Below are 13,165 nucleotides of genomic sequence, written 5' to 3'. Positions count from 1 at the left end.
TCTATTATTTTCTGCTGTCTTAAGCCACGTGGGGTTTTGATTTTGATAATAAAACCTTGTCATCCTTCTATCTTGCAAGTTGTAGTAACTAACCACGTGGGTTTGCAGCCCAAGTACCAAACAGTTTTGCGAAAGGCCCAAACAAATATATCCTGGGCTTTCAGAAGCCCAAAAAGAACGAAAACCTTGTTTCATATGCCCACCGAATTTACGGCGTCGTTTGTTGCGTCTTCCCCAAAAGTAAAAACCCTTTGTGGTACTTGTGAGTGCTGAGAGTTTGAGAGGTTGTGGAAATGGTTCTATCAAACAAGAAACTGAAGCTTAAGCTCAGAGCCGAATTAAACCAAAGCAACCCTAGCGCCGCCGAAGCCCCTTCATCTTCCAACTCTCTCAAAACTCTTCTGGACGCTGCCACCCCCGCACCCAGATTGTCCAAGAGAGACAAACGCCGAAAGCTTCGATCTTCGCAAAACCCTAACCCTCCGCAAGAGCCCAATGACGAAACTCACAAAGAGGGTTCAACCAACAAAAAGAAAAAGAGGAAGAAGGTAGAGGACGATGACGTGGCAAATGAAGTTCCCAACAAGTCACCGAGCAATAACAAGAAGAAGAAACAGAAGCAGAAGAACAAGAACAAGAAGAAGAATAAGAAATCCAGAACGGCGGAACAAAACGGTTCCAATGGTGAAGGGGAAGTGCCATTGCCAGAGGCTACAGAGTTAACCAACACCAATGCAACCGCCAGGTAATAATAATATTATGTTATGAATAAACACAGTTTCATATGAGTGTATGATTTTTGTGTCCATTTTTTTTTAACCGTTTATGTGTGCTGTGATGTGTATTCAGTCAAGACAATGGTGATGTTCCTATCAGTACAAAGGTTTATGTTGGAGGAATTCCCTATTATTCGACCGAGGATGATATTCGAAGTTATTTTGAAAGCTGTGGCACCGTAACTGAAATTGATTGCATGACTTTTCCTGAAACTGGCAAGTTCAGAGGGATTGCCATTATTAGTTTTAAGGTGATGACTATTGCACTATTATATTTTATTTTTTTCATTTTTCTTTGTTTACCTTCACACTTCACCTTTTTGGTGTTCTGCAATTTCACCTCTATTTTGGGCTTCCTTTTATGTAATGGCAGGATTGATTTGTTAATTTTAAACTATCAATCTTAGTTGAGGCCTTGAGATTTATCAGCACACTGTATATAATATAATAATTCTCCTAACATCACTATATTTGTTTTTTTTATCTTAAGTTTGTATTTCACTTTGGTAATAAGCATGGCCATAGCTTGCTGACATTTTTGTGGTATTCCTCCTGCAGACTGAAGCAGCAGCCAAAAGAGCATTGGCTCTTGATGGAGCTGACATGTTAGTAACACTCGCAATTTTCTTTCTTAGAAATATGATTTACAGTTTTTGCACATTTCTCATGAAGTGTTTTAATATGTAACAACAGGGGAGGACTCTTTCTTAGAATTCAACCTTATAAAGCAACTCGAGCCAGTAAAACATCAAATTTTGCTCCAGAAATGTTGGAGGGGTACAACAGAATATATGTTGGGAATTTGTCGTGGGATATAACAGAGGAAGAACTGAGGAAGTTCTTCAAAAATTGTGACATAGCATCCCTACGATTTGGTATGGACAAGGAGACAGGAGAATTTCGAGGGTATGCCCACTTGGACTTCAGTGATAGTCAGTCACTGAAAACAGCACTTACATTGGACCAAAATGTTTTGTTTGGGAGACCTGTCAGGATAAGTTGTGCAGTTCCTTTGAAGAAAAAGCCAGGAACTAATACAAGCTCTGTGTCCACCATTAATGGTACTGTTAATGGAGTTGATGGTACTGTTAAAGGAGTTGATGGTGACAAATCAGGTTCCACCGTAAGTGGCAAGATGAAGAGGAGGACGTGTTATGAGTGTGGTGAGAAAGGACATGGTTTCTCTGAATGCCCAAAGAAACAAACAGTTGCTGCAACTGCAACTTAAAGCATGTAGGAAAATTCAAACAGGGTCACTGTTTTTTGTTTCTTCTTGTAGACAGTTTGATTGTAGTTTATAAAATACAATAGTGCTGCATTCATAATTGAATGTGTTGACAGTTTCATTCTTTTCTCGTTATTTTTATCATTTCTTTTATTTTCTTTTGAAATGAAAATTCTTTCGTTGATATAAGCAAAGGTTACTAGTAGTTTGAGATTTTGTTCACTGATAGATAGAAAAATTGATGCGAATTAATCCGAAGCCAAGCTGCCTTTTGTTTCACCTTATCCTGGTTGTATACTTGTATTCCTCATACTGATTTGACATTTTGACTCCATTTGTCTGTAAATCCTATCCTTGACCAGCCTTTGCACATTCTGTTTGAGCAGTCATAATTACCTCGTGATATAACTGTCTCTTTGAGCCTATATGTTTGATTAATTCTAGACACATAACAAAAACCAAAGTTACAAGAATCACCCACATCAATCTAATGATTCACGTTTAATGTCTGATATAACCTTGGTAAGCTAATTGGTGTTTAAATATATGTAGAAAAGGAATACAAACTATAATGGTTTTAAACCAATAGCAGTTAGGTGGCAATTCAAAGTGGTGCTACTATTTTAATATCAGATCACCTAACGTAGAATAGCTCCATTGGATGGGACGGAATAACAAGGTACATTGACACTCGGCGCTAACCTATGACTATAAACCTCAACTTTTACTATATGTATACAGATAATTTTTGTGCTAAGGTGCAGATTGTGATAAGATAGTTGATTGTGTCTGCAATCTCATATGAAACAGACTTGTCATCAGGCACTTAAACATGGTGTTTTATTATGGGGCCTGCCCCCAAGTTATTGGTTCCATTACAACATGCCATCTGAAAAGAAACTTACCAAGGCAATTGCTACCGCTGGAATGCCAAGAGTTGTATTGTATGTATGCATACAGAGAAGAAAAAAAATAGAGTAAATTAATTAACAACTTAATCCCTAAAAGTGTTTCCTACTTGCAATTTCATCTTAGTTTAAATGTAGTTTAAGACTTCACATTTTTATCGATAATAGGACTACATTATACTAGCTTAATAAATTCAGGAACTAACTCATCTAATGATCAAATTCAAGGATTAACTGCATGTGAAAAATATTTTGATGGACTAAGTTGCTAATCTACTAGAAAAAAATATAATAATACAGAGAAAAATATGAAAAACTATAAAATCGGATCACTAGAACTGCTTACATGGGCTTCTGCACACAGTACAAACACGGCTGCTTGCGAGCATGTGTGAACAACTTTAGAAAAAGCATGTGTGAGCAACCTTAGAAAATCATTGTTATTCGATAACCATATATTACTGAAGTAAGAAAGTGTATTTTGTACACTATCTTACTGTTGTTTGGAAAATGGTGAACTGGCCTCGGTGTTCATGGATTGTGTACTTTAAGATGACAACTTATCATACTAATAATTTTCAACTTTCTACTATGCTGTACTGCTTTTCAATTACTAATTGCTTTCATAAATGCATTAATGTGGACAGTGTTTAAGATTGGCATGAAAAACTCAGGGTCTACACTGTTTGAGAGACTTGGTTTTCTCGTACTTATCAAAAGCCTTTAACTGTAATCAGATATTAAAAAAATAAAATGGAAGCACATTGATAGTGGTATGATGTGGCTTAATATTTTAAATAACATACCCGTTAGTATTCTTTCAAAGTCGTATGGATATATATCACTTTTCTCATTTTAATACAACTCTATTTTTCAGTTCTGTACATAAAATTTAGTGTGATTAGCCTCTTATAATTCCATTGTTTCTTCTTTCTCTTTCTCTAGTTGTTTTTCAACATTGCATGGCATTTGTTATTTTAGGGTAATATTTTCCTTCATAACAATTAACAAATAACATATCAAATGACACACTCCTCTCCTCCATGCATTTTTCTGTCTGCAGTGATATTCGAACGTAGACGTTCTTGCTAACCTGTCCTGTGCATTGAAGGGCTCAATGCAATGCGTTGCTGTGGCTGTCCTCTGTTTCTTCATTTGTTTACTATTTATTCGCGATTCAACCCCTAAATTGCATAATACGGAGTATCATGTTAGCTATTTTTTTTTATATATATATAATATGCTTAACTTACATTAAATAATATATATCTAATACCACTAGGATCGACTCGTAATTGGAGAATTGAAATTATGTACGTAAGGTTCTAAGTTGTAACCTTAACGATTTTATACAATAAATAATAATCTATGTCTATATATTTAGGGAGAGTAGAAGTGAAGTGAGGTGAGTTAAAAGGGATAAAAGGGCCTATTTGGAATTAGGATGGGTTAAAAAGATTTCAATAGAGTTGTTCCAATAGAACCGAAAAGTAAGAGAATTATAAAAAAAAATTAAAGAAAACACGAACTTTTAATTATAGCAAGAGGAGTGATAATAATAAATAAAAAAACACCAATATATTTTTTAAAAAATTTTATTCATTAAAATTTATTAAAATTATAAAATTAATGAAGAGATTTATTAAATAAGAGAAAAAGCACATAAAATTTTATAATTTATTATAATTTTTATTTAATAAAAAATTCTCATGATAATAATTACTAACCACTTTATTATTCTTGAAGGAAAATGTAAAAGGTTTATTTAGTCTCATTTCATGCCCACAAGCATGCAAAGTATTACCATTTATTTATTTATTGGAGGTCTTTGATAATAAAAAATTACTTTAACAAAAATAATATTATAATTTAATTTTACAAAATTTGTTCGTAAGGTAATTATAATTTTTCACTTAAAAATAACTATTTTATTAGTTGAGGTGGGAGTAATAAAAAAAATTTATGCATTAAAATTATGTTAACGATACTAAGTTTTAAATTTAAAATGTTGTATATATTATTTTGCTCTTTATCATTACACCGATCCTAGCAGATCTAAATATCATAGTAATATATGTAAGATTTTTTTCACATTTAGTGACTCAATTTGTTTTAATTTTTGTATGAGAAGAAACAGTTGAGTTAGACCTTTCTTCTTCTTTATTTATTTTGCAGGACATTCCTCAATTCTCAATGTAAAGTCCCCGCTAGTTTCCGCACAATCTGCTTGGTTGCCGGGAAACTCGTCCATTTTTTTTTCCCTGAAATAAGTGCGATGGTTTCACGGGACTACTTTTGACTTTATTATGTTAAGAAAATGAGAATTTTGTCCTGAGTTCACTTTGGTCCGTGAGCGAGTACTATGATTGACAAACATCATTGAACCTTAACTTGCAACTCGTACCACCTGCTTCACCCCTTTAATATTATATACAACCTCAACAACACGTTGCCGTGAAATATATGCAATTGCATGCCATGCCACTTGTTGCTACATATACTATCCCCTCCTTATTATCCAAATGCAAACAACACAACACACACCTTCGCCCCTTTCATTTATAAATCCCAATAATCTCACTCAATTACAAACAACAACTCTGCACTAGGAAACTTTACCTTCATTTGATTCTTTTTTATTTTTTACTTCATCAAAGAAAATGCAAGAAAGAGAACCAAGTTCTGAGGGCTCCAAAATCTGCATTGAACCAAAAAAGGTTCAAACAACTGGGCTGAAAGTTCCAGTAATATACTACCTTTCCCGAAATGGCCAGCTTGAGCATCCTCATCTCATGGAGGTTTCAATCTCTTCTCCACAGGGAGTACTTTGTCTCAAAGGTGAATTCTAAAACTGCAACACGGTAATAGAGAAACTTACCAATTACTATATCTTCACTATTTATTTTTTCTTTCTATGTTTGCCTTATCTTTCTGATCAGATGTGATAGATAGATTGAGTTTTCTACGAGGACAAGGAATGGCCAACATGTATTCTTGGTCAACTAAAAGGTATGCTCTTCAAACTTGTTGCAAATAACAATGTTCATCAAACAGTTAATGCTGATGCCACATTTCATTCCAGGAATTACAAAAACGGGTTTGTGTGGCAAGATTTGTCGGAGAATGATTTCATTTACCCAAGTAGTGGCTATGAGTATGTCCTGAAAGGAACACAAACAATGGAAGCTTCAGCTTCTTTGAGCTTTCGATCCTGTGAGACAATATCAACATCAAGCTCCAAGGGTTCCACCGAAGCCAACAATTGTAGCACGTGTGAGGAGTCCCCTGCCACCATGAAGGGGAGAAGGAGCCAATCATTGAACTCGAGTGATTACAAGCTTTACAAGGCTAAGACATGCGAGGAGTTTGCTTGGAAAGGTACTAATGCGTGGACTCAGACTGAGGAGAAGCGTAGGGAAAGGAAAGTTGAAGAGTGTGAAGGAAATGATGCAATAAGGAATAAGGAAGGGTCTTTCCGGTTTTCTAGTTCTAGTTTTGGAGCGTTGGAAGGGTCTTTGGAGGGTTATGGATCAGCAGATATCAGAAGCCAGAGGGTAGAGAATGAACGTCCAAGTGGGAGGATGAGGATCAAGGCTTCTGAAGTTCTCTTGCAGTTCATCAGGTGTGGATGATCTTAAAGGTTCATACATATTGTGATTTGTGAGTACGAAAGAAAAACTATAAATCACTCAAATTAAATAGGTATCATTATGGATTATGCAGCTTTTAGTTGAGTTAGAAATGGAACAATAAATTGAGTGATTTGTGTCCTTTTGATCTACTTAACATGAAATGAATTATTGCTCCTTGTATGTTATGCATGATCATTTGTATGGAGCAAAACTATTTTCCTTGTTCTATTTGGTTGAACTCAATACCCCAATGGAAATGTTAGCTTACACAAGTTTAATAATCCAAACAAGTTATTTCACAGTTGAATTATTTTGCATTTCAAATTCTTCATCATCCAATTATATTTGGTCGAACATTTTCTTTAGATTTTGTTGTAAACACCGGTGCATTCTAAGGTTTCCCTTTGTCTAGATAATAATCTGCTATTGGGTTACAACTTCGAAGTATATATAGGTTGAATTTTGTTGTTATTTAGAAGTGTTGAAGGCAGGGACGGAAATAGGTAGAGTTCTACAGGGGCAGCACTTCACATTTCACTATTCTCTTTATACCGATTATCATTTTATCACGCAATATTAATGGATAAAAATAAGTATCAAAACAAAAATAAAATAATTAAAATAAATAAGCATATTATAATATATGTTAAATAAATTTTCAACTAAATAAAAATTAAATACTCATATCACGCAATATAATAATTAGTTTTTCAGTTTGTTTTTTCTTTTTTTATTATTTTGGTTTTTCTCTTATAATATGAAAAAAAAAAAAAAACTACTACGCAATATTGTAAATAAAAAATAAATTAATAGATTAAAAAAAACTATCACACAATATTATCATTAAAGGAACAATCCCGCAATATATTTTAAAAAAAATTGCACATGTTGTTACAGATACTTTAAAAAAATTGAAACAAATACAATTTTTTTTAGTTTAAAAAATCTTTATTTTTTAAATTTTTAAAAAATATTTACTTTACGGATTAGAAAAAAAATCCTTAAATTTAAAATTTTATATAAATTATTTTACATAATACAGAAAAAATATTAACATTTTATTTTTTAAAATATAACAAAAATATCCTTGTTTTAATTTAAATTTTTTACTCTAATTTTAATTTATTGACTCTTTTAAATTTTATCATACAAATATGAATTATATGATTTTTTTCATTTTTATTTGTTTTAAAAAAATACATTTGAATTATTGAAGATGGCAACTGAAAGAACTCTTTATAGAATAAAGAAGATAATATTATTTCATCTCAACCTACTCCTTTGCTACAATCTTTGGACTTTCACCACAAGAATCTAAACTTAATGAACAACCTTTGAGATATAAAAGAATTCAAATAGAAGTAAATGTTTTTAATATTGAGCGAGATCCTAAATTATGTTCAATTATAATATCTTGTTTTTTTTTTTGATGTATTTCCTTATCATCAAAATTAATATTCACTTTCATGGAATATATAATTTTTATTATTATTTTTATTAAATTAACATTTTATTAGTCATTATTAGTTTTATTTATAATGCGATAAATTTTTGTGTTCTAATATTGTTTTCCGGTTCCGTCCCTGGTTGAAGGTGTATTCCAAGTAATAGAAGGTTTGGGTTCTGCAACTAGAACATTGTTTGGGAAGAAAACTTGTAAACGTGCCTTGAGAATTTTTAATGTGTTTTGTTTGAAAAGAAAATTAAATTATTTTCACCTCTTATGGTTGCTTTCTAAATATCAGGCACATGTCTCATGTGGCTCAAAAATTAGAATTAGATACTTCAAAAGGAACTCAGCTATGCTCTATTCAATAAGAGTGAGCAAAAGAAAAGTTTGGTTGAGTTTAGCCTTATCTTTACATTAAAAAAAATATTGAATTATTTATTTATATTTAAACTCGATCCGATAAAATTAAAAATATATAAAATGGGATTAAGTGAATATTAATATATATATAATTAAATTATGAAATAAAAGAGATATAAAATTTAAATTAAGATATATTTTATGATATATATATATATATATATATATATATATATATTTAAATACATAATTTTATTATAAATATAATAAAATGTTATACAAAATATTATCTATTATAAAATATATTATTAATACACATTTATCCTAAAAATTTATATGTTCTAAAAGAATGAAGGAGAATTTAGAATAACATAAAGAGTAATTTAAATTTATCTTAAAAGTTATATAAGATATAATTTTAAAATTGGAACCCATCTAAATCAATAAGAAGAGATTGGAATGAAAGTTGGATTTTTTTCATCCCACTGTTTACAATGCAATATGTAAACTTTCTGGTGGCACTAATAATTATTAAAGACTTGCGAAGATATAAAAATGTTTAAATATGTTTTCAGTAACTTAAATTTAGGATAATTTTTTTTTTGTCCCTTAAATTTAAAATTATTGTTTTTAGTCTCTGTAATTTCAAAAAATCTTATTTTAGTCTTTATATTTAAATTTTGTTAAAAAATTTATCAAACATTATTATATAAAATTTACTTATTAATATCCCTATCAGTGAAAATATCATATTAAATCCAGTTGATGTTGCATAACTGTATTAATTAGTCACTTTCAAATATGTTATTGGTGACCTAAAGGACTAAAATAAAATTTTTAAAAATTATAAAAACTAAAAATAATAATTTTAAATTTAAGAGACAAAAACAAATTTATCTTAAATTTAAGAAACTAAAAACATATTTAAGCCTATAAAAAAAAAGCATGCAGAACGTATTAAAGAATTCCGAGATCTATCAAAATAATTATCGTCAAAATACAAAATGATACACTATTTTACAGTGTCCGTATATAGTTTAATTCATTTGAAATGGTTGGGACTATAAGTATAAAGTAAGAGTATAAATTACATGTTAAAAGTTGTTAAAACAATAAGTGCCCGTCTAGCTCAGTCGGTAGAGCGCAAGGCTCTTAACCTTGTGGTCGTGGGTTCGAGCCCCACGGTGGGCGGTTCTTGTGTTAGTTTTTTGGAAAAATTGGCCACTAAATTGAGTTATGAACAATCGTAAAACAAATTTTAAAATAATTCTCTCTTCTATTTTTTTTTTTTATCAATAAGAATGTAACTCACCATCTAAGAAATTATAAGTGGATACGAAAAATAAATGTGTCGTTTATAATTTATATTATTTATAATATATATATATATATATATATATATAAATAAAGGTGGTATTTTAATTTGATATACATATTTTTTTATACAATTTTATTCTTAAATTTTTAAATAATAAAAAATAATATTAAAAATAATTATCTCTACAAATACAATATTCAAATTTTAAATACCTTTTTTTCATTCATTAAATCTTTTGAAAGAACAAGTTATTTTTTAAAAACATAGGAAAAATGAGAGCATATTTAGCACATATACAAGGTCTTAGTTTTTAGATTTTAAATATAATTTTTAAAACGAAATGTGTTAGGCTAAAATTATGCTTAACTTGATTTTATATTCTCTTTTAAAACTAAATTTTTTATAATAAAAAAATCAAAATTTTAATTTTAAAGAATAAGTACTATATTTAATATAATTATTTTAATTATAATTATTTTTAATAAATATTGTGATTATTTTTTATCATTATTATCATCATCACCAGCATTATTTTTTGATATTGTCATTATTATCATCAAATAAATATGCTGTTAAATAAATTTTAATTTTAATAAGATATAAGACTTAAAAAAATTGGTTATAATTTTTAAAAAATTATAAAATTGAAATTGAACATCACCTTAAACGAACTCTTAAGTAAAGAAAAAAAATGTTTTTACTTTGAGGATTTTCTAAGTACTCATTACTAAATAGACAAATTCCTTATAAATATACTAATGTCACCATTTTCTTTCCAACAGCCCATTATATAACTTTACATCCTTAGATTTTATTTATATTGTAAAAATATATGCACATAAATTTCAAAATAGTTATTTTTTTTATAATTATTTTTAAATTTTATTTTGAATACTTTAAGCACCTACACTTAACAAACTTGTATTAAAAAGGTACTCTAACAATTTATGCTTTATAAAAGGCGATCTTATTCATTTATCATTTTAAGAATTGGTGATGGAGACCATCTAGTCAAATCATTTACACCATTTAAAAAAAGTGATGAAATTAATGTGAGGAAATTCATGATAGATGCCTTTGTTGTCAAAATGGTAGTAAAAAGATATTTTTTTTACATGGTTGATACAATATTTTAAAATTGACACTATAATTAAAGACTAATTTATTTTATAAAATATGATTTTTATTAATTAAATATTATTTTAATACAAACGAAAATTTAACTTGAAAACTCAAAATATTTATTAGTTTATTCTCATCAAATGTGCAAGTATGTTTATCATTTATATATATATATATTATATATATATATATATATATATATATATATATATATATATATATATATGAAAACTGCTTTATTTACCATAACTAATATCTAATTCAACAATCTGTTCTGTCTATAAAAAAAAAGGATGTTTATTGTGAATTGAAAGACCTTTTTAAAAAATTCAATCCTTTTAATTATCACAATATAGCTCAAATGATAAATTAAGGTAATTTCATAGAATTATATTAGTATAAATTACCATATGTTTTTAGACGACGTTCAAATTATAATTTTTTTTTGTTAAAAAAATGCAATCTTATGAAGGAAAACTACACAATTTTTTATTAGTATTTTTTGAAATATTATACCTTTGAGAGGTTAAATGTGATATATTTAACCGATTTTAATGTAAATAAGTATATTAGGACTTTTTTCCACTTGGTGAATTGTTTTGACCCTTTACATAGATTTTGAAATTTGAAAATACTATGAATTTTTTTTATTGAAATCTAAAAGTGAATAGTGCTTAATAATTTTTCATTGTATAAAATCACAAAACCAATAATAAGATAAGAATGTCAGAAAATAATTTTTAGTGACGCCGAGTAGTGAGAATCTCCGCAGAATAAAAAAAAATACTTGAGAAATTTATTTAAAAATATTATTATTGATAAGAATTTTGTTTACATTAAAATAAATCAAAATATAATATTTTAAAAAAATAGTATAACATTTAGAATAAGAGAAATGTATTGGATTAAGATTTTAAAGGATTTTTTAGTTAAAAAAAGTCTTCTGAATTTTAAAAGATTTTATGAGATTTTCATGATTTTTTAAAATTTTGTAAAATTGCGTAAGATTTTTAATCAAAATTTTAATGGAGATTGTAATTTAAGCATTTATCCTGATAGAGGACATAAATTATAATTTTATTGAAAAGCAGCATTTTAATTTTTTACCCGTGTTCATAGTTTAAAAATTAATTTCTACATTTATTTGGACTCGAGAGACAGTGATGATAAGGTCACAACCGACAACAGAAAATGGTCCAAAAACGAAGAGTAGTAAGTGAAAATGATATTTTGGAATAAATATTATTGTCGACACATGAACAAAGATAAATGAACGAAAAATGCAATCTAATTAAAATATTGGAAAATGGCGAGAGGAAGAAATAAAAAAAAGGAATGATAGATTTAGATAATAAAGAAAGAAAGAAAAATATCAGTGTCAATAATTATTTACTGTGTTGAGTGTTAAAAAAATAAGGTTAATTTACTTTTTTAAATTAGTCGACTTGAATTTTCTATTATTAAAATATTTAATTCGTTTTCTTAATTTTTAAGAATGATATAATGTGATTCATTTCCAAATATATCAAATTTTTATATATATGATGGCACATTATTGTGCGACATATATCCAAAGAAATTTTATATACACATCACGGTACATGTTATGTTTTTACTATATCATTTGGTATAGATAGTTAATGTTGATTAGCTTAATTATTAGAATCAACAAAAACAAATTAGTCCGTTTTCTAAAGTCTATAAAAAAAGGATAAAATAAATTAATTTACTTGTTAAAAGTGAGTTAGAAATATTGACTCGTTTTTATGGACAAATTAATCTATCATAACATTTTTTTCCTGTATTATCATCAATTCAACTTGACAAATTTAATTTCTTTTTATAACAATGTAAAATTTAATTAAAAAAATCATAATAAAAATTTGTCATTTAACCTAAAGATCACAACAGAAAAATATTAAATTATAAGTTAAAAATCTTTCTTTTTTTAATCAAAATCATTATTAATAGTTTTTTAACGATGCAAATTATAATAATTTTTAAAAATCACAACAAATATACTAATTGTCTTTTAATAGTAAGATCATACCACAACATAATATTCACAAAATAAACATAAATACAATTATAATGACATGAAATAAATTATAAAATAAATTAAAAATAATATCTAAAAAATAAAAAGCTAACTTATTTCATTTTGATGAGTTGGGAAACTTTATAAAAAAAATCAAACCATTAAGAATGTCTATTTGATCTCATCATGTCACGTCAACAAACTTACCTATAATCTACTTTGTTACTTTATATCATAATGTATTATTATTAAAAAGTTAATAAATCAAATTAAATTACTTAATAATAGAGAGATGGAATTGAATCGATCAAATAAAATAAAATGAGAGTAGATGAA

General features: G+C 28.1%; 2 protein-coding genes and 1 non-coding gene across 3 annotated transcripts; all 3 read left to right on the top strand.

The window, feature by feature from the left end:
- The first annotated feature begins 128 nt into the window (after window positions 1–128).
- Window positions 129–2,122, top strand: PHIP1 (phragmoplastin interacting protein 1). The gene is made up of 4 exons (XM_020355022.3): window positions 129–745; window positions 850–1,027; window positions 1,335–1,381; window positions 1,470–2,122. The coding sequence occupies exons 1-4, from the start codon at window positions 294–296 to the stop codon at window positions 2,002–2,004; spliced, it is 1,212 nt and encodes a 403-aa protein (XP_020210611.2). The 5' UTR covers window positions 129–293; the 3' UTR covers window positions 2,005–2,122.
- A 3,138-nt stretch (window positions 2,123–5,260) lies between these two features.
- On the top strand, window positions 5,261–6,840 carry LOC109794422 (protein SOSEKI 5). The gene is made up of 3 exons (XM_020353866.3): window positions 5,261–5,747; window positions 5,849–5,918; window positions 5,992–6,840. Exons 1-3 carry the CDS (start codon window positions 5,570–5,572, stop codon window positions 6,539–6,541), a joined length of 798 nt encoding a protein of 265 aa, XP_020209455.2. The 5' UTR covers window positions 5,261–5,569; the 3' UTR covers window positions 6,542–6,840.
- Window positions 6,841–9,469: 2,629 nt separating this feature from the next.
- TRNAK-CUU (transfer RNA lysine (anticodon CUU)) lies at window positions 9,470–9,542 on the top strand. The gene has a single exon. It is a non-coding gene; the product is annotated as a tRNA-Lys (tRNA).
- Window positions 9,543–13,165: the final 3,623 nt, after the last annotated feature.

This window comes from Cajanus cajan, chromosome 7 (genome assembly GCF_000230855.2).
Source record: "Cajanus cajan strain Asha chromosome 7, NIPB_CcT2T_4, whole genome shotgun sequence".
NCBI classification, from domain to species: Eukaryota; Viridiplantae; Streptophyta; class Magnoliopsida; order Fabales; family Fabaceae; genus Cajanus; species Cajanus cajan.
Note: the sequence above shows the minus strand (reverse complement) of the source record. Positions and strands in the feature narration are given on the sequence as shown.